This window comes from Arvicanthis niloticus, chromosome 1, assembly GCF_011762505.2.
Source record: "Arvicanthis niloticus isolate mArvNil1 chromosome 1, mArvNil1.pat.X, whole genome shotgun sequence".
NCBI lineage: Eukaryota > Metazoa > Chordata > Mammalia > Rodentia > Muridae > Arvicanthis > Arvicanthis niloticus.
The window spans coordinates 106,553,275-106,576,795 of NC_047658.1; the positions used below are offsets into that span (position 1 = coordinate 106,553,275).

Consider the following 23,521-nt stretch of genomic DNA (forward strand, 5'->3'; position numbering starts at 1 on the left):
TAACTCCTGAAAATGGAGGCTATTGAGTCTTCCACAGTGTTTTAGACAAGCTCCTGGTGGCTCTGTGCCTTGCTGGCTGCCATAGCAGTCACCGCTGCCAGTCTAACCAGTGAGGACAGGCTCTGTGTATTGGTTATCTCTTCCTGTGATTAACTCTTATTAAAATTCTGTGCACTTCCAGAGGTTCTGCAGCTCAAGGGAAGCAGCCTTGCTCTGTCTGTGGCCATATGTCCAGGCCATACCTTAGCCCTGGAAGATGAGAGATGCTGATGCTAGCCTTCTTTTAATACTGGTGAGACTGGTGTTCTCCAACAGGCACCAGTGGGCTTCCCGTTACCTTGGGAGACCCACATCTATGTACAAAGATCAGGCTTTACCCGGGCCACCCATGCACATGCCCAGAGCTATCAGGGGTCAAGGCAAGCAGGTAAGATCAGACTATATGACTGTTTGCAGCTCAAGCTGGTGAAGGCAGGTGTTCCTTGGTATCAACAGAGGCAGCTCCACTACCCTCTTACCTTCCAGAAGAACTGAATGGGTCACAGGATGGGGGTGGGGAGAAGATACATGGACCCTGGAAAAGGTTGTGGATTCACTTCATGGTGTAGCCACTTTTGCTCCCTTGTTCTGTACTCTCCAATGCTGAAGACATGGTTTAGCAGTGTGCTAGCTCATGGTAGATGTAGCCCATCAGTGAGGGTTTCAGAAGACTGTGTCTGAAGCTTATGAGGCCTCGAGGGATAAAATGAGAGCTCTGAGAACCACAAAGTTGTATCATATCACCCATCACCATGACAACTAAGAACAAACCTGCCTCTTACTCTCTCCCTCAGATACATCATTCCATGGCTCCCTGGTGCCTACAGAATGAGCAAACTTTCCACACATGCCTAGCCTCTGTTCCTGGGCCCAGTGTCCCAGGACCTCTGTCTAGAGTGTGAGCAGGCTTGATGGACAAAGAGGCCATATATCTCTGCTGGGACCTACCACAGAGTTGACATAAGCTGAGAGAAACTGCACATGTCCCAGGATTTACGCTATGATCTTGAAGACATGAGGCAGGTTCTCCACTGAGCAGCCTTACCGATGCCTCCCTCCTTGTGCCCGCAGCTTTCTAAACCCCTCTGAGGGTCCCAGGGGAGGAAAGTGGCCTTTGGAAGAAGGAGGAAGGAACTGAGGTCCAGGAATTGAAGCTCAGTGAGGCACCCAGCATTTAAGTGTAGTCTTCACAACTCCCAGACCAACAGGACCTGAGCTCTCTTCACTGCAGTCTGGATAAGCCAGGGCCCTGTGTCTGCCTTCTGGGCTCATGGGAAAAGCCAAACGTCTGTCACCAAACCGAGGCTGCACATTAGCTCCTTTTCCTTCACAGGGCTGTGCTAGGGAACTGGACTGACCCTGGGCCAGTCCAGGGTCAAACAGTGCTTTGTTAAAGACCCAGCAGCATCAGAATACTTCAGCAATTTTATTATTTGCTTCTCAAATTCAGCTTCCCTTGAGGTAAGGATGAGTTTGTTGGTTTGAATCTGTTAAGAATGTTCCGCACAGATTCAAACTGATGCTACCGGGGGGGGGGGGGGGGGTAGGGGATGGGAAGATGGCTGGTTTCCACAGCAACCCAAGAGCCTTTTAAATTCTGCTCTGCAGCCCAGATGCTGTACACAGAGAGGCCAGGGCCACACTCTGTCCCCCTCCAGGGCCAGGCTACATCTCCCAGAGGCCACTATTTTCACATCTTCAGGTTTCCTGTTTTGATTTCTTGGTCTCCACTAAATGGACTGGAAAGCCTTCAGTTCTGAAGACTCAAGTACTCAGAAGAATTGCATGTAGCATGTAGCCAGGGTGCTAGCAGCCATCCAAGGCCATCCGTATTCTAAGATGAAGTGTTTCTCACGAGTGCCTTGCTGTGTCCTTGGTAACCTCAGCCCTTCCAAGAGAGAGAAGATAGTCAGTATTGATTCCAATAACCAGGTGTGTGTCTCAATCTCAGCCTCCTCGTGAGACTGTTTCCTGTTCTCCCACAACCAGCTTGAGGAGTCCTGAAGCCAAGCAATACAGAGAGAAGCCTGGCCTCCTGTGGCCCTGGGTTCTGGATGCTTGGAACTTTTCCCCCTTAGGTGCTGCAGGGCAGCCAACCTTGCTCCTTCTGAGCATGGAGTAGGCTGTAGCCCATGTAGACTCTGTCCCTAACCAGGCAATATTAACAAGCCCATGGCTGCCTGTAGTCAGTATCCACATGTCTACAACATCAATAAGTCAAGTTCAAAGGCTGCTGGGAAGGCCACAGCTTTGAATGCGATCCTAACACTTCAGAGGAGGCCAGAGAGCCACCAGTTCAGTCCATCAGACTAGCTCTTCACAGTACAAAAAAAATTGACCTCTTTAGAAGAGAGGCAGAACCTGAGGGCAGTTGGAGAACTGGGCTGTCCATCTGCTGGGGAGACATAGGACTATGCTTTGAACATGCTACACAGTCTCAGAGCCCTCTGTACCTTTGCTGTTAGCTGATACTTCTTTTGGAGAGAGTGTGGGTAAGATTTGTATCAAGAATCAGCTAAGAAGCTAGGCACAGCCCTGTGCCAGCAATGGTGAGAACCTAGATCTAACCAAGTCCTGAGGACATGCTGCCTGGGATAATGGCCCCAGAGCCAATACAACAACAGCTTGTCACATACAACCTATAAGCAAGACATCCTTTCTTGCACTTTTAAAAGATTGGGGAAAGTACGAGTAACATTTCATGGCATGTGAGAACCATGTGATTTTTTTTTTCCAATGTTGGCATTCAGCCAGCCCTTTGCTGAGGACCTGTCTGCACCAGCAAGGTGGGGTGCTGTTAGGAGGTCCTAGCCCATGGAGCCTAAGAGAGGTGCTGTCTGGCCCTTTATGGATCTGCCTATGATGGGGTATTCCATGCTGTGTGTCTACAGGGACTATTCTGTCTCAGCCAAACACATGGAGATTTACAGAAAGGAAACTTTGTAAATGGTGTCAATGTTAAGGGTCACTGCCTGTTTACTACACATAAGGAAGATGAGCCTGATGACTAGGTAGGATAACCTGCCTGGCAAGGAATAGGCCTGAAAACTATAACAGAAATCTTCTTGAGATGAAATCCCCAAGGACAAAGTATCAGCATGTACTAGAGACTTCCCTGCAGTCATCTCCACCCCATTGTCCTGCTGTCCCATGAGCAAGCTCCTTGCCAGACACTACTGCTCATGTGTCTGTCATAGATGCAGAAGCTCTCGTCCTCTGCTGACATCTCTGCCAGGACTGGACTTGGGAAACTTCTGTAAACAGAATGTGCCCAAGCAAGGACCCACACTTGTGGGCAGAAATTGGCATTTCCCAGCATGGAGGCATTTTACCTGACCTTGGTAAGGGTGAGTCCTTGTTGCCTGCTTCCTAGTGGCTTGGGTGAGGGGTTATTTCATTGCCTTGTCCCAGCCTCGATCTTTTCCTGTGCTCTCTTTGACCAGTTTGGAGAGTTAGCTGGTATTTTGAGATGGCTGTCTCCATAGTGCCCAGAGGTCGGGCTGTGTCCCATAGCAACACTGAATCCACCCAGTTGGGGATTCCCAGAGTATCAGACTAGAAAAGGGCTCAGGCCTTTTGGAACCTTGTGCAGGGGCAGGTTGCTAACTACAGGGTCATTTTACATTACTCCCAGTGTTGAGAGATATGAGATCTGGGACTTGAGCCACAGTCAGGTCTTCTTGTGTAGAAAGGCAGCCCACAGCCAGCTATGCTTCCAATAAGAAGCAAGTGTGGCCTGTCTATCAAATAGGAAAGGGACTCTCCCAGGGCAGCAGCAAAGGCTGGTGGCAACCAGCAATATGCCTGACTATGCCATACCTCAGTTTCCCCACACCATCAAAGAACTACTGTGTTGATATAGAACAGGGGTTCTCAACCTGGAAGTTTTCAACCTTAGGGTTGAACAACCCTTTCACGGGGATCGCCTAAGACTATAGGAAAACACAGATATTTACACTTCGATTCATAACAGTAGCAAGATTACAGTTATGAAGTAGCAACAAAAATAATTTTATAGTTGGGGGTCACCACAACATGAGGAACTGTATTAAAAGGTTGAAGCATTAAGAAAGTTGAGGACCGTTGATATAAAACATGGCTTATCATGTAAGTCATCACAACACCTCTGTCTCCAGTGCTACCCCAGAGATTGAGTCTGAATTGATGCCCTCCATGGGCAGCTCCAAACCTAGGCCCTGGCATGGATGTAGAGGGGCATGTGTGACATTTACGAATGGGTGGAAGCCACTAGTCTAGAGCCCAAGTATTCATAAAACCAGGTCTTGGACTTTGTTTCTGGAGACCTCACCTACACAATACAAGGAGATTGACTCCTTCTGGCCACTCCAGGAAGAAGCTGAGAAACATCTTTCAAGCAGTACATAGAGTCCAGGGACCAGTAGCCAGGGCTCTGCTGCCTCTGCTGAGGGCCTGGACCGCCTGTGATGGACCTGGAGCCCTGAGCAGAAGACCACCAGTGGGGGAGCCTACTCTGATCCAGAGCCGCCTGCCCTGACACACTTCCTGCTCTCCTTTCTTCCTCCTTCCCTGCCCACCTGACTAAGACTATCATCAGGATCCATCAGGGATCTTGGCTGGCCTCCAGTCCCTGGAGAAGAGACTCTGAGAGTTCAGAACACATGGAGGTCTCCGTGACTCATGGGGTGCTGAGCAAACAGAATCCCTCAGGGTCGAGTCCCTTATCTGAAGGGGGACAAGACAGCTTGCCACACCTCACCCAGAGGTTACACACCACAGGACTTCTGAAACAAAATTTACAATGTCCCTGGGTCCAGTTCTACCTTTATGATTCTTAACTGTCTTCCCCCCCCCCCGCACCCCCCCGCCACGAACTCTAGCTTCCAACCCTTTATACTCCAGGGTAGCCAGAACCTAGGGACCTCCTAGAGTAGGCACTAGCTTTTACAGGACCTGAAAGATCTAAGTAGCTGGGTAGGCCTGAGGGCTAAAGCAGAGGAGTCAGGTGGGGGAAAGGGAATGGCTCCCAAACGGGTGTCCCCCAATTACAATGCCATGCCAACATCTGCCAAGAGAGTAAACCTTGTGAAAAATCTTGACTTGATCCTGGCCCACCCCTCAGGCAGCCAGTCTGGGCCAGGCCATCCTGCCACAGATGAGCCATTGCTCTGGCCTCTGTTCACTTTACTTCTCAATGTTCAGGCCTTTAGCCCAGGCTTGGAGAAGGGGTTCAACACTGGGGTTAGGGAAGACACTTTCTGCCCCACCAAGCCCTGTCCACACACAGGACCAGACCTGCTGACTCATGCTCAGACGGTCTTCACCTCAGTTTCGGAATATTTGGATTTGAACAATATTTTAATACAGGGATTGTGAAGATTCTTCCAAAATCAATTTCCGTTTTCACCTTCCTGTTCCTGGAGCCCTCGAGAGACAGGGATCTCTTTTTAAAATGAAATAACATCATCCTGTCCTCCTTTGGGGGAAAATGCTTTAATGTGAGTTGTCTGAATCGGTTGGAAGCAAGCAGCAAACCCTGGTCGGTTGTCTCTTTAAATCGACTCTGCAGTGTGACGGGCAGCCGGCCGCCGGGCTGGGAAGAACCATTCCCGCTCTGCCGCAGGGAGCCAGGGCACGGCGCTGCCGCGGTCCGCGCCTCCCCCAGTCCCCATGGTTACAGCTCCTGCTTCCCGGCCGGTCCTTCACTCCCCTGGCTGTTGCTGCAGAAATCAGGCGCGCAGGCGGCTGGCGTCCCCCAACCCAGAGCTGGAAACTGCCTGCAGAGAGCGCATTGGATGCCTGCTCTTCTCGGCTCTGACTCACTCCCTCCGGGTGCAGAGCTCCGTCCCCAGCGCAGTGCTCTGGCCATAGCCAGCCACCAGGCTGCAGCCCTGCAATCTGTTGATAACTCCACTCACAAGCTCCAACCTAATGCCGATCGTCATAGAAAGCTGTTCCCTAGCACGAGGGACATGCCACATCTTGCCTGTGAGAAGCGGGAGACCTGTGCCTCTTCAGCTGTCTTTACCAAAATAGGTGAGAAGTTGGGTGGCTTCCTCCTGGTGTCTGAGGAGGGAAGGGGAGGGGTAGGGCTTGTGCCCAAGCTACTGGCCGGCCACAGTGTCCACTCATGAGGGCCATTTCTGGAGCAGAAACACTGTGAGGGGTTCGGCCACTCTTGCTGTTGGGAAGGTGGATTCTGAATAACTTTGGGTAAGTCTAGAGCTTGGAGCCCTAGCAAGACCACATAGTTCCAGCCAGCAGGAATGTCCATGTGGGAGACGCCAGCCTTCAAAGTCTAGCCACATCCGGCAGCAGAAGCTTTTGCCTGCCAGGTCTGCCCGGGCACTGAAAGATGTATTCAGGTTTATTTGATTCTCTTGATTTCAACTGATAATGCTGGTCTGGCTTGTGCAGCCTGAAATGTCCAAGTTGCGGTCTTATGTTGGGAATGGTGAGCAGAGACTACTTAAGGGATGGTTTCTGGCTGTCAGGAGCCAGGTTTCCTCCCAAGTCCCAAAGCCCAGGTTGTCACCTCCTCTCTGGATGCCTCAGATGGAGCCTGAGCCGAGGACTCCAACAGGCTGGCCAGGTTAATAGGATCCAGAAAGGGGCAAACTTGGGAAAGGACTGAGTGTTCCCTGGGTATACCTGGGTATTGACCAGTCAGTAACAGGCTGGGAGAAGGCTCCCTTGCACTCTGACCATGAACTGTCTTTGCAGGTGGGTCAGCTTGCAGATCCCTGTCACTCTGAGGTAGCCTTCCTAGCAGCTCGACCGTGACTGTTTGGGACTTGACCTTCCAGATGGCCATGGAGACTAGAGGGGAGAAGGGCGCAACATAGTGGTCGGTGCCAGCAACCCCATCGGTGCGCTTGCCTCCCTAACTCTGCAGGGCTCATGGTGAGTACACAGCCCAAGGGGCCTAGAGCTCAGACCAAAACCCTGCTGTTCACATCAGATCAAGGGCTACCACCTCTGTTAGGTGAAGGAGGCCTGGGCAGGAAAGTAAGTTATGGGGTGGTTAGGCAGTTAGCAGCTGTCCAGCCTGTGTCAGTCCTGGGGTGGGAGAACTCTATGGGGGTGGTGCTGAGGGCAGCGGGGTCTGGCTACATTGGGTCTCTGGCTGCCTGCCAGGGTCTGTCTGCTCACTGCCTCACTTGGTGCTATTCATACTAATTAGCTGCAGGCACACGGCATTGTCAAAGCATTTAATCAACAGAGTGGCATCCATCCATGGGGGCTCGTATCTATGCCCCGGGAAACCTTGTCTAGTCCTAGACTAGGTTTCCTCCCACTCAAGGGGGCCTCAGTCAGGTCACCAGGCCCTTCCTACTGTCCCTGCTCCTCAGCAAGTCAGCCGGCTTTGGCAGCTAAGGCTACAACAGGAGAAGGAAGGGTGTTTCTCTCCCTAGAAAGGGGGTAAGGGCAGTGTGGTCAGCGGGTTGGAACAGTGTCCAAGACATGGTGGGGCCCTTCCTGAAGGTTCAAGCTTGTATTGTGGCTGCTGCCTATTGGTCTCTAGGAGGGCTGACAGCCGAGTAAATAATGCATTGTGTATGTTCCTAAGGGACAGCTGACAGGGGCAGCTCGGGCTGGGGTGCGTGCTGAGAATGCCAATGGCCACCAGGATAATGTGTCCGTAGCCCAGACATGAGCACAGGTGCCTCAGTGCAGACTTGTGTGTCTGCCTAGTAAGGAATATTCTGTCGGAATCACTGCTCACTGGCTTCTTGCTCCATTTGAAATGCCCAAAAGAGAGGTCCCTGATACCCAAGTCCACATCACTTTAGCATTGCTGGCTGATTTAGCAATGCTCTCTTCTGACCCCAGCAAGGTTACCTGTTCCAGACACTGGCAGCTCTCAAAGGAAAGAACCCTAGGCTCAAGGGTCCCTTGGCTTCTGACTATGTCTCCTAACTGCCCCCCCCCAGGTGCCACACCCAACATGGCTGTCAGCCCTAGGTTGGAATGGTTTGTAGCCTTCATCCTCAAATTCATGATGTTTGAAAAATGGAAAACTGCCCTTGGCAGATGATAGGTAAACTGGTTGAAGCTTCAGGAGGCATGGGTGGTTGCAGTAGCCACCCTATGTGACCCACTGGGCAGAATTTAGCTGCCTAGCTCACCCCAACACACACACACACACACAAGCCCCTGGCCCTCTCCTACACTCAACTCCCTATGTAAGAAGCCATTTGCCCCCTCTTGCCCCATGTTCAGGACTCCCAGCAGTTGCCAGCAGCCCTGTGGAGATTTCTGTCCCACACAAGGGCCATGCCAGACTTCAGGAGCCCAAGGCTGCCCATTCAAGAGCCCACACTATAAATGTCTCCCTGAGAACTTGGCCTGGAGCCTGTGGACTCTCAGGGAGTTTATTACTGTCAACTGATAGTTTGCAGATGAGAAGTGTCTGAGAGACACAGAAAGTGGGAGGTGGACAACCCGAGGTGCTACACCTCCTGTATGTCTGCAGGCTGTGGTGCGTGTGCTGGACAAATCACCTGGGACCCAGGGACAGAATGGTCAGTAGTTCTGAGACTGGTTGGCCTTAGCTGAGACTCCATGGCTACCTGCACTGTGCCTACTGGAACTGCTCCAGTGCGTGTCTCGAAGGACACTTTCCTGCTCTAGGGCTTACGATCCAGCTAGTGGTCTCCTGAACCACATACCAAGGCACAAACGAGCTCTGGATCCAACCTTCCTTATTTAGGCCATGCCATGCTCCTCTTCCTAGACATTATCCTTGTCTTATCCTCCCCGTGACAATGTCTAACGTGGGAGACCGGGGGCACCTCTGTCCTCAGAGCATCCATGTCAGAGCAAATAACAGACTCAGAAGCCAACTAGCTTTGCTACACTAAGCACCGCCGTTTAATTCCAGCAGACTCGCAAACACAGATGACTTTGCCCCTCTGTCACCTGTGATTCTCACCGTTAGCACCAAGAAAGCCTGCTCTCGAAGGGAACAAAGTGACACCTGTGAATGACAGGGAGAGTTGTTCAGCGTCTGCCTTCTCTCTGCTGGTCTTTGAGAGCATCCATATTGGTGGATGAACTAAGGCACTTGCCACATTCATGACTCTCACTTTCTGGCAACTAGAAGCGAGGAGCTAAGCGGAATAGACTGATGTGACAGACGTGTCTGCTGTGGTGTGGGATGTGTGGTCTAGAATAGTGTGGTACAGAACATGGGGTGTAAAGGAGGTGGGGTGGGGTATGGCGTGGCATGGAATCTGTGTAGAATGGATGGTGTGTGTGGTGTGTGGTGTGTGATATGGGCTGTAGTGCTGGTGTGTGTTGTAGATGTGTGGTCTTGAAGAGTGTGATGTGGGTGTGTGGAGAAGTTGTGGGTGTAGAATGTATAGTGTGGGTGTGTGCTATAGTGTGTGGTGGAGTGGCACAGATGGCACTGGTATAGAATGGTATAATAAAAGGTGTGTAATGGGATTGTGGTACAGCCCAGTGTGCCGTGGGATGCGTTGTAGGACGAGGGGTGTGTGCTGTAGGATGTGTGGTGTGTGGGTTTGTGGTACACATGTGTAGAGTAGGTGTGGGATATAGAATGTGTGGTGGAGCTGTGTGGTGTGGTGTGTGGTGTGTGGTGTGTGGTGTGTGGTGTGGGTTGGGGTGTGGTATGTGGTGTGGTGTGTGGTGTGGTATGTGGTGTGGTGTGTGGTGTGATGTGTGGTGTGGTGTGTGGTGTTGTGTGTGGTGTGGTATGTGGTGTGGTGTGTGGTGTGGTATGTGGTGTGGTGTGTGGTGTGGTGTGTGGTGTGGTGTGTGGTGTGGTGTGTGGTGTGGTGTGTGGTGTGGTGTGTGGTGTGGTGTGTGGTGTGGTATGTGGTGTGGTATGTGGTGTGGTATGTGGTGTGGTGTGTGGTGTGGTGTGTGGTGTGGTGTGTGGTGTGGTGTGTGGTGTTGTGTGTGGTGTGGTATGTGGTGTGGTGTGTGGTGTGGTGTGTGGTGTGGTGTGTGGTGTGGTGTGTGGTGTGGTGTGTGGTGTGGTGTGTGGTGTGGTGTGTGGTGTGGTGTGTGGTGTGGTGTGTGGTGTGGTGTGTGGTGTGGTGTGTGGTGTGGTATGTGGTGTGGTGTGTGGTGTGGTGTGTGGTGTGGTGTGTGGTGTGGTGTGTGGTGTGGTGTGTGGTGTTGTGTGTGGTGTGGTATGTGGTGTGGTATGTGGTGTGGTGTGTGGTGTGGTGTGTGGTGTGGTATGTGGTGTGGTGTGGTGTGTGAGTGTGGTGTATGGGTATGAGGTGTGAGGTGTGTAGTGTATGGTGTGTGGTGTATAGTGTGGTGTGTGTAGTGTATGGTGTGTGGTGTGGTGTATGGGTAGGGGGTGTGAGTGTGTAGTGTATGGTGTGTGGTGTGGTATGTGATGTGATGTATGGGATGTGTGGTGTAGTGTATGGTGTGGTGTATGGTGTGGTGTGTGGTGTGGTGTGGTGTGTGTGGTGTGTGGTAAGGTGTGTGGTGTGTGGTATGGTATGTGGTGTGGAGTATGGTGTGGAGTGTATGGTGTGTGGTGTGGTATGTGGTGTGGTGTATGGGGTGTGTGGTGTGGTGTAGTGTATGGTGTGTGGTGTGGAGTGTGGCACAGTGTGTAATGTATGGTGTGTGGGTGTGTGGTGTGGTGTGTGTGGTGTGTGGTATGGTGTGTGGGTGTGTGGTGTGTGTAGTGTGTGGTGTGGTATAGGGGGTGTGGTGTAGGGGGTGTGGTGTTTGGTGTAGTGTGGTGTGTGTGGTGTGGTATAGGGGATGTGGTATGGTGTAGGAGGTGTGGTGTAGGGGGTGTGGTGTGTGTGGTGTGTGGTGTGGTGTAGGAGGTGTGGTATGGTATGTGGTTGGTGTGTGGGCTGTGTGGCATGGGGTGTGTAGTAGGTGTGTGTTGTGTGGTGTACATGTGTGTGGATGATGTGTGCTGTGGGATGTTCAGTATAAAATGTGAGGTGTGGAGTTGAGTGGTATTGTGTGAGACTGTTGCATGGACTCATGCAGTGTTGAATGTATGGTGTGAGATGTGTGGTATGGAATGTGTAGGGTAAGTGTGTGGTGTGGGATGTGTGCTGTAGAATAGCATGTGATATGTAGTAGGAACATATGCTGTGGGGTATGAGGAGTTGCAGAGTGTGACACGGGATGTGTTATGTAGAATGTGCGGTGTGCCGGGGTGGGGGTGGGGTGTTATAGAGTTACCAGATTTACAGAGTGTGGCGTGAAATGCATGGTATAGAATGGTGTGACATGAGATAAATGGTGTGGGGTGTGAGGGTGGCATGCGTCGAACGGTGGATAATGTATGGTGTGGGATTGGAGAATGATGAATAATGGTATGGGGTATAGGGGGTGGCATCTGTGGGACGGTGTATAATGTATGGTGTGAGGTGTGAGGGGTGGCATGTGTCGATAATGTATGCAGTGGGATGTGTGACACAGTGGTGTCATGTTGTAAACTGGGAGTGGTGGGTCATGCCTGTCATCTCAAAATTTACAAGGCTGGGGCAAGAAAATTGGCATGTGTCTGAGGCAGCCTGGGCTACACAGGAAGACCTTGTCTCAAAACCAGTGGGCTGTGATATAGAGAGTTATCGTCCGAGACAGTGCTCGTTTGGACGGTGCGTAGAAGGGCGTGGAGGAAACGGCAAAGGATGACATGCTCGTATAACGGGTACTGAACACTGTGCTGTGGGACGGTGGGGTGTGGAATCGGGTGAGGACTGGTGTGGCGTGGGGCCACATGATGTGGGCACGCGTGGTGTGGGATGACACAGTGTGCTTTATGATGATTTTCCTTGACGTAGTTCGATTAGGATGGCCTGGGATAAGAGAGCATAAAGAAGAGTGGGGGTCATAGGGTGGGCAGGGTTTAATACCATGGAACCCACATAAAAGTGAAAGGAGAGATGATTCCACAAAGTTGTCCTCTGACCTCCACACAGGATCCATGGCATGAACATACTACACACACACACACCATACACACACACAACATGCTAATAATTGATTAAATCAATAAATATATAATAAGACAAGACATGATTTCCAATGCCAAAGGTACTGGAAAGATGTATAAAGAGTAGACCTCACACCCTGACTCTGCAACTCTATGGAATTCAGATAAGCCCCAAGGCACTACCTTCCTCCCCACGGGTGAGTGAGGGTCACAAAGGCTGGCAGTGGGGCGCTTTCAGATGCACAGAAGCTTTACCTGTGTGCCATCATCTCTGAAACTATGTGTGAAGGGAGATCTGTAGCCCTAAGCTATGAGATGTATATGAGCCCAAATGAGGTAGGTTCGGTTCAGCCTAGCCAGGCCTGTGGTACTCAGGAGCCAGCAAATGGCCTGGCCCTGCCTCCCCTTACAGGCAGGTGAGAAAGGCCACTATGTTTATGAGCAGCTCAGAACTTCTACTCTCAGGGTTTGTTGGGGTCTGTTGGGTTTTGTTTTTTGCTTTTGCCTTTTGTTTTATTTAATTTGGTTTGTTTTTCTTTTTCTTTTTTTTCTTTTTCTTTTTTGTTCATCCCAAGGTCTAAATGGCTAGAAACGTCACAGAGCTACTGTTCTGTCAGAGCCTTTCCGATCTCAACATTCCCCTAAACTATCCGCACTAAGAAAGCAACTGCCAGCCTAGAAGAAAACCTCTGTAATACTCTTCAAAATGTCTTTCTTCAAATCTCTCCATCATTTCACCATCCCATGTATCCCTCTAAAAAGAAAATCACAGCAAACTATATTCATGTAACATCCACTGGCGATCTGAGAGAATGAGTGACTTACCTTCTGCTCGTCCCATGGAAGGCTGATCGATCGATAAGATCCAGTTATCACTGAAAAGACGGGCAAGGAAATGCATCAGGCTCTATTGAAGCCAGTCTGGGTTGGCACAGAACCAGAAAAGAAAAAATAACTGAACAGAGAGAAGCAAGAAGAGTAAGCAAGCTGCACACAGTGACTCACGCTGGTGAGTCCAGCACTTGAGAAGCTGAGGCAGCTACAGAGTGAGACCTTGCCACAAAACAAGAGAGAACAAAACCACAGATGGAAACAAGGAAGACTACCCAGGAAAACTAAGTCGAAAGAAGAACCGAGGCTGAGGAGATGACTCAGTGGGTAAGACAACTCACTGTGCAAAACATGTGAGCCCGGGTTCAAGCCTATCACTTATGTCAAATAAAACAAATAAAACAGGCATGACTACATGCTCCCATAACCCCAACAAAGACAGGAGGGTTGTCGGAGCTAACCTGCCACAAGGCCAGCTCCAGTTACACTCAGAGACTGACTCAAAGGACTAAGGCAGAACATGATAAAGCAGGACACGTGACAACCTCCTCTGGCTTTTGTACATATGCAGAGAGGCACATGCTTCTGTACATAAATGTATGCATACATCACACACACACACATACACTACAACACACATTCACAGGCACACAGAGAGAGGAAGAGAACCATAAAAAATAAATAAATAAGGATAAAGGAAGGAAGGAAGAGGGAGGAAGGAGGGAGGGAGAGAACAAACCAGAGGAGGAATCAGAAAGATCCAGTTGCTCCCTCTATTCAAAGTTTCCAGGTCAGAGAGCCATGTGCCTTCAGACCTGGCATCCCAGGTTCAAGAGACTCCTTTTCCACTTGTCACAATCACCACGAGCTTTCATATTACTTAATTGAACTCTCTTCCTCCTTCCCTCCTTTCTTCTTGTCCTGTGTAACTTCCTGACTCGTTTTATTGGCAGAACAAGTTTAAAGGATACATCAACTAAAATACAATGAAAATGTGAACAGAAGCCATGATTCAAAAGAGGATACCTCTTACTGCATGTTAGAGCAGGTGTCTTAGCCACTGTTCTGTTGCTGTGCTGAGACACCAAGGCAGTGCTTATAGACGAGAACATTTAACTGGGGGTTTTGTTTTCAGTTTCAGAGATATAGTCCATTATCATCATGGCAGGGAATGTGACAACAGGCAAGCTTGGCTAAGAGCTATATCTTGATCCTTGGGAGACACTGGGCTTGACTTGGGATTTTAAAACCTCAAAGCCCAGCCCATGACACACTTCCTCCAAAAAGGCTGCACCTCCTAATCCTTCTAATCCTTTCAAATATGTGTGCTAGTGACTATGTATTCATGAGACTGTGAGGTCCATTCTTTTTCAAACCACCACAGTACGGTTATTCATGGGAGTGTTGGCTGAGCACCCAGCCTAAGGGAGTAGAGAAATGTCCAACGTGGCTTCTGAAGCAGTCAGCCCATCCTGCAGACAATGCAAGCAGTATATCACCTGGACCTAGCTAATTAGAGGCAGCCTTTATCCCTCACTGAAATTCACCCTGCTTCTGAGGGTTCCCTGGGATGGCCCTTCCTCCATGTTACTAAATCTACAGGTACTTTTCCTACTTCAAGATGATAGCATCCCCCAACAGCAGGTCTGGGGAATAAGCAGGAAGTGTTATCCAGTGGTCCATGAACAGAAAAAAGAAAGAGCCCTGGAGGCTCCCAAGCTGCTCTTGGGTGTAGGTTTTCATTAGACCTGCATTCTGACAGTTCAATATTTCCTGCTGTCATCAGAAAAGGGAGGAGACTTCCAGGAAACAGGGCGCCACCCCTTCCCACCCACCCCCCGACTTGGTTATGTATTAAGATCTTTGACAGTGCGGTGGGTATATCTGTATCACTATAATGGGATGATAATGAACTCAGCATCCTCTGTGTGTCAGCATGATCTCCACATCAGACTTCACTGATGTAGAGTTCCTGTGGAACATGTGTGGTAACCGAGCAGCCAGCAGCCAGGAGCATGTGGTTATCAGCATGTTAGCTGTAATTTGTGGGAGCAAGCGACAGCTGGCTGGACAACAGGCTTTGGTCACTTGAGAGCTCTTATATGGTGACCTAAGAGCCAAGCTCTGCTCTCCATCACTGCTCCAGAGAATGCTCTGGCTCCCCAGCTACAGAGGGAACTGTCCTCAAGCCAGGCAGCTTCTGCCTGACCCCATGTCAGATCACTGGAATCTTGCCCAAGGAACATTTGCACAGTAGACTCCTTGAGAGGAACTTGCCCATGTGTGAACTTTAAAATATGAAATGCATCTCCATTTTGCATTGCCTACTTTGAATTTTAAATGTCACCTCTAAAAATGCAGAAAAGGCACTGCTGATCATTCTGATACAAATAAGCAGGAAGCCAAACCAAACCCCCCCCTTTTTTTTTTTTACCAAGCTCATTGGTAATTCCCTGGGTCATCCTTTCCCTAATATCTGAAGTCTGTCTTCATATAAGTGACTCCAACCCCCTCCAGGCCAGGTCTCCAAAGCTTACAGAGCCCTCGAAGTGTCAGAGGCCTCCCCCTGTGAATATCCAGCTGAGAATGAACCCCTCAGCCCAAGACTGTGTGATCCTGTCTGGACAGCATCCTAGAAAAAATTACTGCATAGCAAGCTGGCTCTCTGAGCTTTTTTTCTGCTACATGAAGACAGTTCTGTTTTGTTATTTGGCCTCCTGTGAGACTTTGCTATATGAATCCAAGCCATAGATCAGGTGTTCCTATAGGGACTGAGGATGAGAATATGGAACAGTGCTCTCAACACAGAACACCAGTGACACTGCAAGCACCACTCTGGTTAGAGCTGAGCCATCTGCCCTCTGTGGCTACCTCAGATCCCTCCCATCACAAGAGGCTAATGCCATCAGGAACACAAGCCCCTGTGACATCCTCACACCCCATATACACAGTAACAATGATGATGAGGTGGGGCATGGAAGACTTGGAAGCCATAGATAGGCCTTCATTGTGGAGTTTTAGTGCCAGGGAAGAGTCTCTCTCTCTCTCTCTCTCTCTCTCTCTCTCTCTCTCTCTCTCTCTCTCTTGCTCACTCTCATAGTCTCTCCCCTCCTCTCTCTGTCTCTCTGTCTCTCTTTTTTGCTCTCATAATCTATCCCCTCCCCCCCTCTCTCTCTTTCTCCCTATCTCTCTGTCTCTCTTTCTTGCTCACATAGTCTCTCCCCTCCCCCTCTCAACAATGGTAAAAATGGGTCAAAATCCTAAGACTCTCATGAAAAGACCCATATGCATAGGAGCCTGGAGATGTCACTTGGACCCAGTTGAAACCAGAGTTCTTAGAACCCCACGGGGCACTCTAGCTCCCAGTAGCACAAGCTCATCAGGTATGTGGATATCCTGATCTCATCAGGAAGCATGCTCCCCATGACTCAGAAGTTGGCTTCTGTCTGACAGGAAGCAGCTGAGCCGAGACAAAAAGAATAATGGCCTTGGTGCTCACAGGCCACAGTGTCTCTATCACCACAGAGTAAATTCCCTGCAGACAGACACCAAGGAAAGACATGTGGTCTCCCCTGCAGACCAAGAGTCTGGAAAGCGGCTGCTCTACACTGGGTCTGGGACCCTCCACTTAACACACTATAGAAAAGCATCTGAGGCTTTGAAGTCAGGGACATTCAGGAGATCTTAATGGAGGCTCTTAGTGCTTGGAGAGTGAGGTTGTCTCTGGCTGTGTTCCTAAAAATACCCATGGGCAAATGTCCTAAGTATGCCACGTAACTGAGCTGAACCACCAGATGAGGGGCTGGGTGTCCAGGAAGAAAGATCTGGTTGAAGAAACACTCTTTGGGGAAACAGTACACTTAACCCCTTCAGAAATCCCCAATCCATTGCAAGTGCCTTGTCCTTACTCAGGCACAGGCTCCTCCTGCAATTGTTGCCTGGCCAGCACTTCTGAGGGCTTTTGGGGGGCAGATGTGATGGGCATTCTTTCTAAGCTTGGACATCCTGTAGATATCCAGACTGCAGATTTCCCTTCCCAGGACCTTGGGCCAAGTGTGGAAAGTTTCCTGATCAGGCGGGTAGGATGTGGGGACCTCCAATAGAGAGAACAGTGTACCTGCTCTAGAGCTAGCTTTGCAATGTCTCATTAGAAAATCATGACCCAGGATGGACACAGGCCACATGGCACCTGACCTTTGGAGTCTCATGTCCTCCAGAAAGTTGTTCATGTGCTACCCATGTCCACACCTACCCCTCAAACTTCTTCCCTGCATCAGCTATAACCCACAAGTGTAATAGGTATGAGGACACTGTGGTCACGAGCCCTGGCTGCCCACTGACCAGAGGTCTCCTCAAGGTCAAGCAGAGACCTGAGCCTCTTGTCCCAAATATAGTGGCAAGGACACCTACCCTAGGGCCCTAAGGATTTCCAACCCGGACATCCATTCCTCTGTGTTGCCCCTACCACAGAAAAGCCATGCTTTCATTTGAACTATGGCATCCAACCCTTTACTTCAATTCTGATACACAATACAGTGGATGAAGCCAGAAAAGGTCCTGAGGCCATACCTATTGCTTATAACAACTTCTCTTTCTCCATCTGCTCGGGTTAATGCCGCCAGGACCTGCTGAAAACTGGTGGAGAATTCCCCCAGGGAGCCATTTAAAAGCATAATGTCAATGAGAGTGGGGTGCAGAAGTGGGTTGGGAGGCTGAGTTTTCTGCAGCTTGTTTGAAGGCAGCAGACACACACGCAGTGGAAGCTGACGCCTGCCTTCCCTCTATCCGTGACATGGATAGAGAGAAGGCTGGAGCAGATATAGGCACTGTGGAAATGCTGCCTCTGGGAGCTGCTCTCAGAGTCACGGGAAGATGCTCTCAACTGAGCGGCCCTGGGAAGACACCAACCCCGGGTGGGCTCCTGGGATACTATGCCCTACACCCTTCCTGCATGAGGAGTCACTAAAGAGAGTTCCTCTCTGCTACCAGCCTGACCCCTCCTGAGACACCTGACAAATGACATAAAGAATCCTGGCCATATCAGTCACTCAACCCTCTGCTTCCTTTCCAGGATTTGAAGACTGTCCTCTCCCTGCCCCAGTACCCAGGGGAGTTCCTGCATCCCGTGGTGTATGCCTGCACCGCGGTCATGCTCCTGTGTCTCCTTGCCTCTGTCATCACCTACATCCTGCATCAGAGGTAAGGAAGCTCACCCTACCCTACCCAGCACAGTGGCCACAAGGGCATAATACTGGTGAACTAGCGAAAACCCAATCCTTTCATCCTGGGTCTTGAGCCTTCTTTCTTTCTTTCTTTCTTTCTTTCTTTCTTTCTTTCTTTCTTTCTTCTTTCTTTCTTTCTTTCTTTCTTCTTTCTTTCTTTCTTTCTTTCTTTCTTTCTTTCTTTCTTTATATTTTATGGGTATGAGTGGTTTGCCTATATGTATGTATGTGTTCTGTGTATGTATCTGGTATGGCCCAAGGATGCCAGTAGAGGGTGCCTGATCCCCTAGAACTAGAGTTAAGGATGATTACAAGCCATCATGTAGATGCTGAAAACCAAATTCAAGACCTCTGAAAAACACCAAGTGCTCTTAAAGACTGAGCCATCTCTGAGCCCCAACTGGGACTTCTTAACATCAGCCTCTGCATTCTTGTAAAACTGTGTGAAATAAGTCCATACCGAAATGGAAGCATGTTGGTCCCAGCATCCCAGGTCATGGTCATGTTTGCAGGGTCCTTAAAGTCCTCTCTCTATTGTGACTTTTTAATCTAAGGACCTTCTACACAGATGTCTACTTCTGAGTTTGTTTCTGGATGCCTGTGTCTGGGAACGAGATGTGTGTGACTTCTGTGTGCCTGAATCCATAGAAGATGCACAAGGAGATAGAAGGTGATCCCAGCCATAGCCACAGCCAAACCCATAGTTAAAATTATGAATAATGCCTAAGCCTGGGCCATAGGCAGTCACAAGCAGAGGCTTGGTATTCAAGACCACTGTTGAGGAAGAAGATTAATCCAAAACTGTTCTCAGTCTACTCTGGCAGCTCTAACAAGTTACCACAGAGTGACTGGTTGATAACAATGGCTAAATAGAAACTGTTTCTTGACAGTTCTAGAAATTGGAAGTCAAGAGTGAACGTACTGAGCAGGTTTAGTGTCCGATGAAAACTCACGTCTTGGTACATGGATGGCATTCTCTCTGAGTCCTTCAGTTGTATAATGAGAAGGGATCCCTCAGGGGCCTCATTGATAAGGGCACTAAACCTATTCATGAGAACTCCGTCCCAACAACCATCTCCTAATACCATCGTGGTGACAATCAAGTTTCAACAGAGATCTCTTTAAAATATTTATTTAATTATATGAGTACAGTGTAGCCATCTTCAGACACACCAGAAGAGGGCATTGGATCCCATTACAGATGGTTGTGAGCTACCATGTGGTAGCTGGGAACTGAACTCAAGACCTCTGGAAGAGCAGCCAGTGCTCTTAACCACTGAGCCATCTCCCCTGCCTCCTTTCACAGAGAATTTGAGAAGCACACCCAGACCACGGAAGCTGTAAGATGAGACTTAGACAGGTACACAACCATGATGGAGTCAAAAGTCATAGGCTGAACAATGCTGGCCCTGCCCTAGCTGACTAGGCAGAACTTTAGACATGTCAGTGACTATGGACATTATTATAACCAATGGCAATCAAACTTGTAGTCACATAATCTGACCATCTCTGTGTATCAGACGTCTACTCAGAGCGAGAAGAAGGGGTCTCGGGAATCAGAAGCATGGCTTTCCCCTTTGAGACCTCAGACAAGCCAGTCTCTGTCAATGGGCATAGGGGTAGAAACTCTACAAAAGCCTTTGCAATCATTGAGAACCTGTGAGAACCTGCTGACGTGGGCACAGCTCAGTTCTCTATCTTTCTCATGGTCTTATCCTTCGGATGGGTTACTCCCAGTCCTGCTGAGAGCCTACTGTTCCCACCATGGACAAGGGTGGTCTTCCCAGGCTTTTCTCTGGATTTTAATGTGAAATCTCTGTTTCCCACAGTGCCATCCGGATAAGCCGGAAAGGCCGGCACGCACTCCTCAATTTCTGCTTCCATGCGGCTCTGACCTTCACCGTCTTTGCTGGTGGCATCAATCGCACCAAACACCCCATCCTGTGCCAAGCGGTGAGTGCTGCCTTCCCTGTGCTAAAAAACAAAAAAACAAAAAACAAAAGTGTGCATGACAATTTTCTTATCAGAGCAAAAACGTTATGTTAATTTGCTTATAAAGTAATACCTTAGTGCTTGTTCAGCTGTTGCTCCTGAGGAGACTGAGGCTTCTACAGAGGCTCCATATTATAATCCCATCCATAGGAAGCAGGTTATTTTGCCCAATATTTGGCCACATGAAATAATTTTGTTTTTCCCTAGAGCACCTTGTCTAAGGACTAGTGGGCCACACACCTAGACAGCGACTGTCCAGCAAATGTTGATCTCTACAAGAATGGGGGCATGATACCTCTCCCAAATACCAGTGAGGCAGGACCCAGGGGTGGACTGAATGAGACCTTCCAGTGCTGACCCCACCCTGGCCAGCAGACCTGCCAGCCATAGCTACCAGTAGCAGCAGAGGCTCTATCCCCACATGAACCAGGCAGAGCATCCCAGGTATATCTGCTCTCTCCTAGGGAAAGGAGGGCTTTGAAACACCCAGCATAGAAAAGAATAGCTCAGATCACAAGGCAGATCATCTGTACACACGTGGCTCGGTTTGAGCGTCTTAAACAGGGAAATTGGGTCTGTGATGTGTGGCTGAGATGATGCTCTGGAGACTCCATCCAAAGCCAAGCCCAGGATGGTCCTTTGGCGTTGTGGCTCTGGGTCAAGGAAAAGAGCCAACTGCACCTCCAGCAAGGAGTCTGTTTTGTCCTGCACCTAAGCTCTAAGGGTGAGGACAGACATGGGCCCAGAGCAACTTACCAACAAGCTTGGTGGTTTCTGTCATTTCATGGCCAGCATCTTCCCTGCGCCATGGGTCCTCAGGTATCCCTAACTGTTGCAAATTCAGCAAATAGCTATTGGCAGCTGCAGAAATGACTCCGGCCAACCCGAGGACTGCATGACTCACATTAATGACAATAACCACATTATCAGTTCCCCGGGCTCTCCCGTGACCTGTCCCCCTGCATGGGTAGCTAGCTGCAGGTGAGGCTTATCCTGAGAATCAATGGGCAGTAGGTTATTCCCAGAACAGCCTGGCTAGCAGAACATACCCTCCTCCCTCCCTGGTTCCCATCCAGACCCACTTAGCTCAGGCAGGCTTGAACTGACTCGGCCACTGCTACTTTGTTTCCCTACGGTGATACCATTTGAGGCCCAGAATGTTCTGGTAGCATGACACCCACACCTGAAAGACACAACCCATGCTCTGGTCCCCTGTGTGACACATCACACCCCAGGAAGCCAGGCCACTACCCAGAGCTGAGTAGCAGAAGAGGCAGTGCCACATGCCTGTATGGGAGAGAAGACAGTTTCCTTCATTGTTGCGTCTGTTAAGCTAGAAACAACCATAGTGAGGGCTAGGAAATCCCACTCACTCCTGCTATAAAAGTTTGCCCAGAAGCCATCAAAAAGGCAATTGAGTGGGTCGTTATCTTTATGTCTTCACTCTGCTACCAAGTGCTGCACTGCTGAGGCCTGCTGGCCACACAGTCATTGAAATCATCTTAGGGCCTCCATAAAATCCAGCACTGGCCCCAGGCTCAGGCCAATCCCATGAAGCCCCGGGATCCAGGTACCCATGGCATTCCAGAATTCCACTGGGGCAGGACCTGGAAGAAACATTTGGTAGGTGGGGTCAAATGGACATGGAAATATCCTCTGAGCTAAGATCTATACAGGCTGTCCGTGCTCAGATGAGAAATCCTTAGTAACAATGTTGGGACTCCAGATGTGATGGACAGGGGTGCTGGAGTAGGGTGGACTGCAGAAAGCAGGCACCTCCTAGTTTCTGGTGGCTTTCCCTGAAATGGCCAGACTCTCTCTATTCATCCCTTACTTGATGACACACCTGCCAGGCACCAGCAGTGTTAGTAGTGTGGGACCAATGGAAATGCATCTGCGGGGATTTGTTGGGAAAATTGTAGACAGCAGACTAAGGACCAAAATGCCACACAGCCAGTTGGTTTTTTGGAGACCCTGAACTGCTGCTGCAAGGGCAGGGGAGTTGGGATAGCTCAGGGAAAACAAGAGATAAAGGGGAGTCCGGCTCCCACAAAGCACTCCAGATAGCAATCTCCACCACACCAGAGCATTTTTAAATGCCTCCGTGCCTATACGCAGAAGTGAGGGTGTCTACTGCTCCTGAGGCCTCCCTGAGCCCGGGGCCAAGCTGGTTTTAATCAGCATCCTGACAGGTCAGAAGCTAGCCCCCCTCACTCATCACACCTGCTCCCCTACCTCACCTGAGAGGAGCAGGCTAAAAAAAAAAAATTTTTTTTAATTAAAAAAAAAAAAAAAAAAAAACGAGATCACCGAAAGCTAGATGTGTCCCCACTTTGATCAGCAACCAAGTGACTGAGTTACAGGAGTCCCAGCCCCTCCCCATCCAAGCTCAGCATCATCACAGAACAGCCAGGAGAAGTGGTCCGGAGCTCTGGATGGCTGGTGAGAACAGACAGTTGTCATAGCAACAGAAAGATGACCGTGAGTCTCATTAAAGTACTAAGTGACATCATAAACAAAGCAGACGGCTGCTGTTAGTCCCACATAATGAATGTGCGTCAGTGCTGGCCCTGGGTCCGGAAGCAAGGGAGGGTGTCCTGCCTGCTTCTTCCTCTCAATAGCACATGCTGTCTGGAAGCCAAGCGGCATCCCTTGACCTCCCTATGTGTTCTGCCTCAAGTTGGTGTTTAAGAGACAAAGTCCTCCTTTGTACACTTTCTGCTCCCTGACCATACAGCCTGGAGGAGACTCCGCTTCAGGGAGAAAACAGCCAGGCCTCCCCTCCCTCTCTCCTCCCAGCCATGCTCCCACCCACCTCAAGGCCCTGAACTAATGTCTCAAGGGCAAAAGTCAGGTGCCCTTCTGAGGATGAGTCTGACATTTCTGTCTGTCTGTGACAGTGACAGCCATGCTGCAGACCTTCCTTCAAGCCATGCCTACCTGCCCTTTTCTGTTTGCCTTTCATTGAACTCTTAGATGGCAAACAGCTCTTGCCACCCAGGTCTGGGGCCTCCTACTCCACTCAGGAGAGGTGAGCCCAGTGTGGCTGGAGTGTCCATGTGGCCCACCTCACCTGTGCAGCAGCTAAGCCAAGAGAAGGCTGAACTCACAGGACATGTTGCGCTGTACCCATGAAGCCATCTGAAACCATAAACAGTGCTTCAATCTCTCCAACCCCTACCCTTCCCCAAATCCTCATCAATTACTATAGCATTTGCTCATAAGTAAAAATTGAACTCTGGATTCGATAAATCATTATAATGGTGTGATGTTAGCTTTATTCAGGAAATCTCTGTATTCCTTAAACATTTATGTCCTTTCCGATTATAGCAATATTTTACTTGCCATTTCAAAATGTCAGGTTAGTACCTCAAAGGTAGCCTTATTTTATGGAATCAGATGGAGATGAAGCAGTGCAGAATGCGTAATTAGCTAGCGTAAAAGTGCTGGCTGGGACTAGCTCCAGCGGCTGTTTCCATAGCAATGAGTCACTGTGACGTGCAAG

The 23,521-nt window shown here is 49.6% G+C and overlaps 1 protein-coding gene across 1 annotated transcript in view; it reads left to right on the forward strand.

Annotated features, from left to right (window-relative positions):
• The first annotated feature begins 5,681 nt into the window (after positions 1-5,681).
• The window catches only part of Adgra1 (adhesion G protein-coupled receptor A1), a 42,639-nt gene continuing 24,799 nt past the window's right edge, over positions 5,682-23,521 (forward strand). Inside the window, exons 1-5 of the mRNA XM_034486834.2 lie at positions 5,682-6,054; positions 6,742-6,921; positions 12,547-13,129; positions 17,874-18,001; positions 19,854-19,977. Coding sequence (XP_034342725.1) covers positions 13,118-13,129; positions 17,874-18,001; positions 19,854-19,977 — 264 coding nt within the window. The 5' untranslated portion in view covers positions 5,682-6,054; positions 6,742-6,921; positions 12,547-13,117. The remainder of the gene's footprint in view (positions 6,055-6,741; positions 6,922-12,546; positions 13,130-17,873; positions 18,002-19,853; positions 19,978-23,521) is intronic.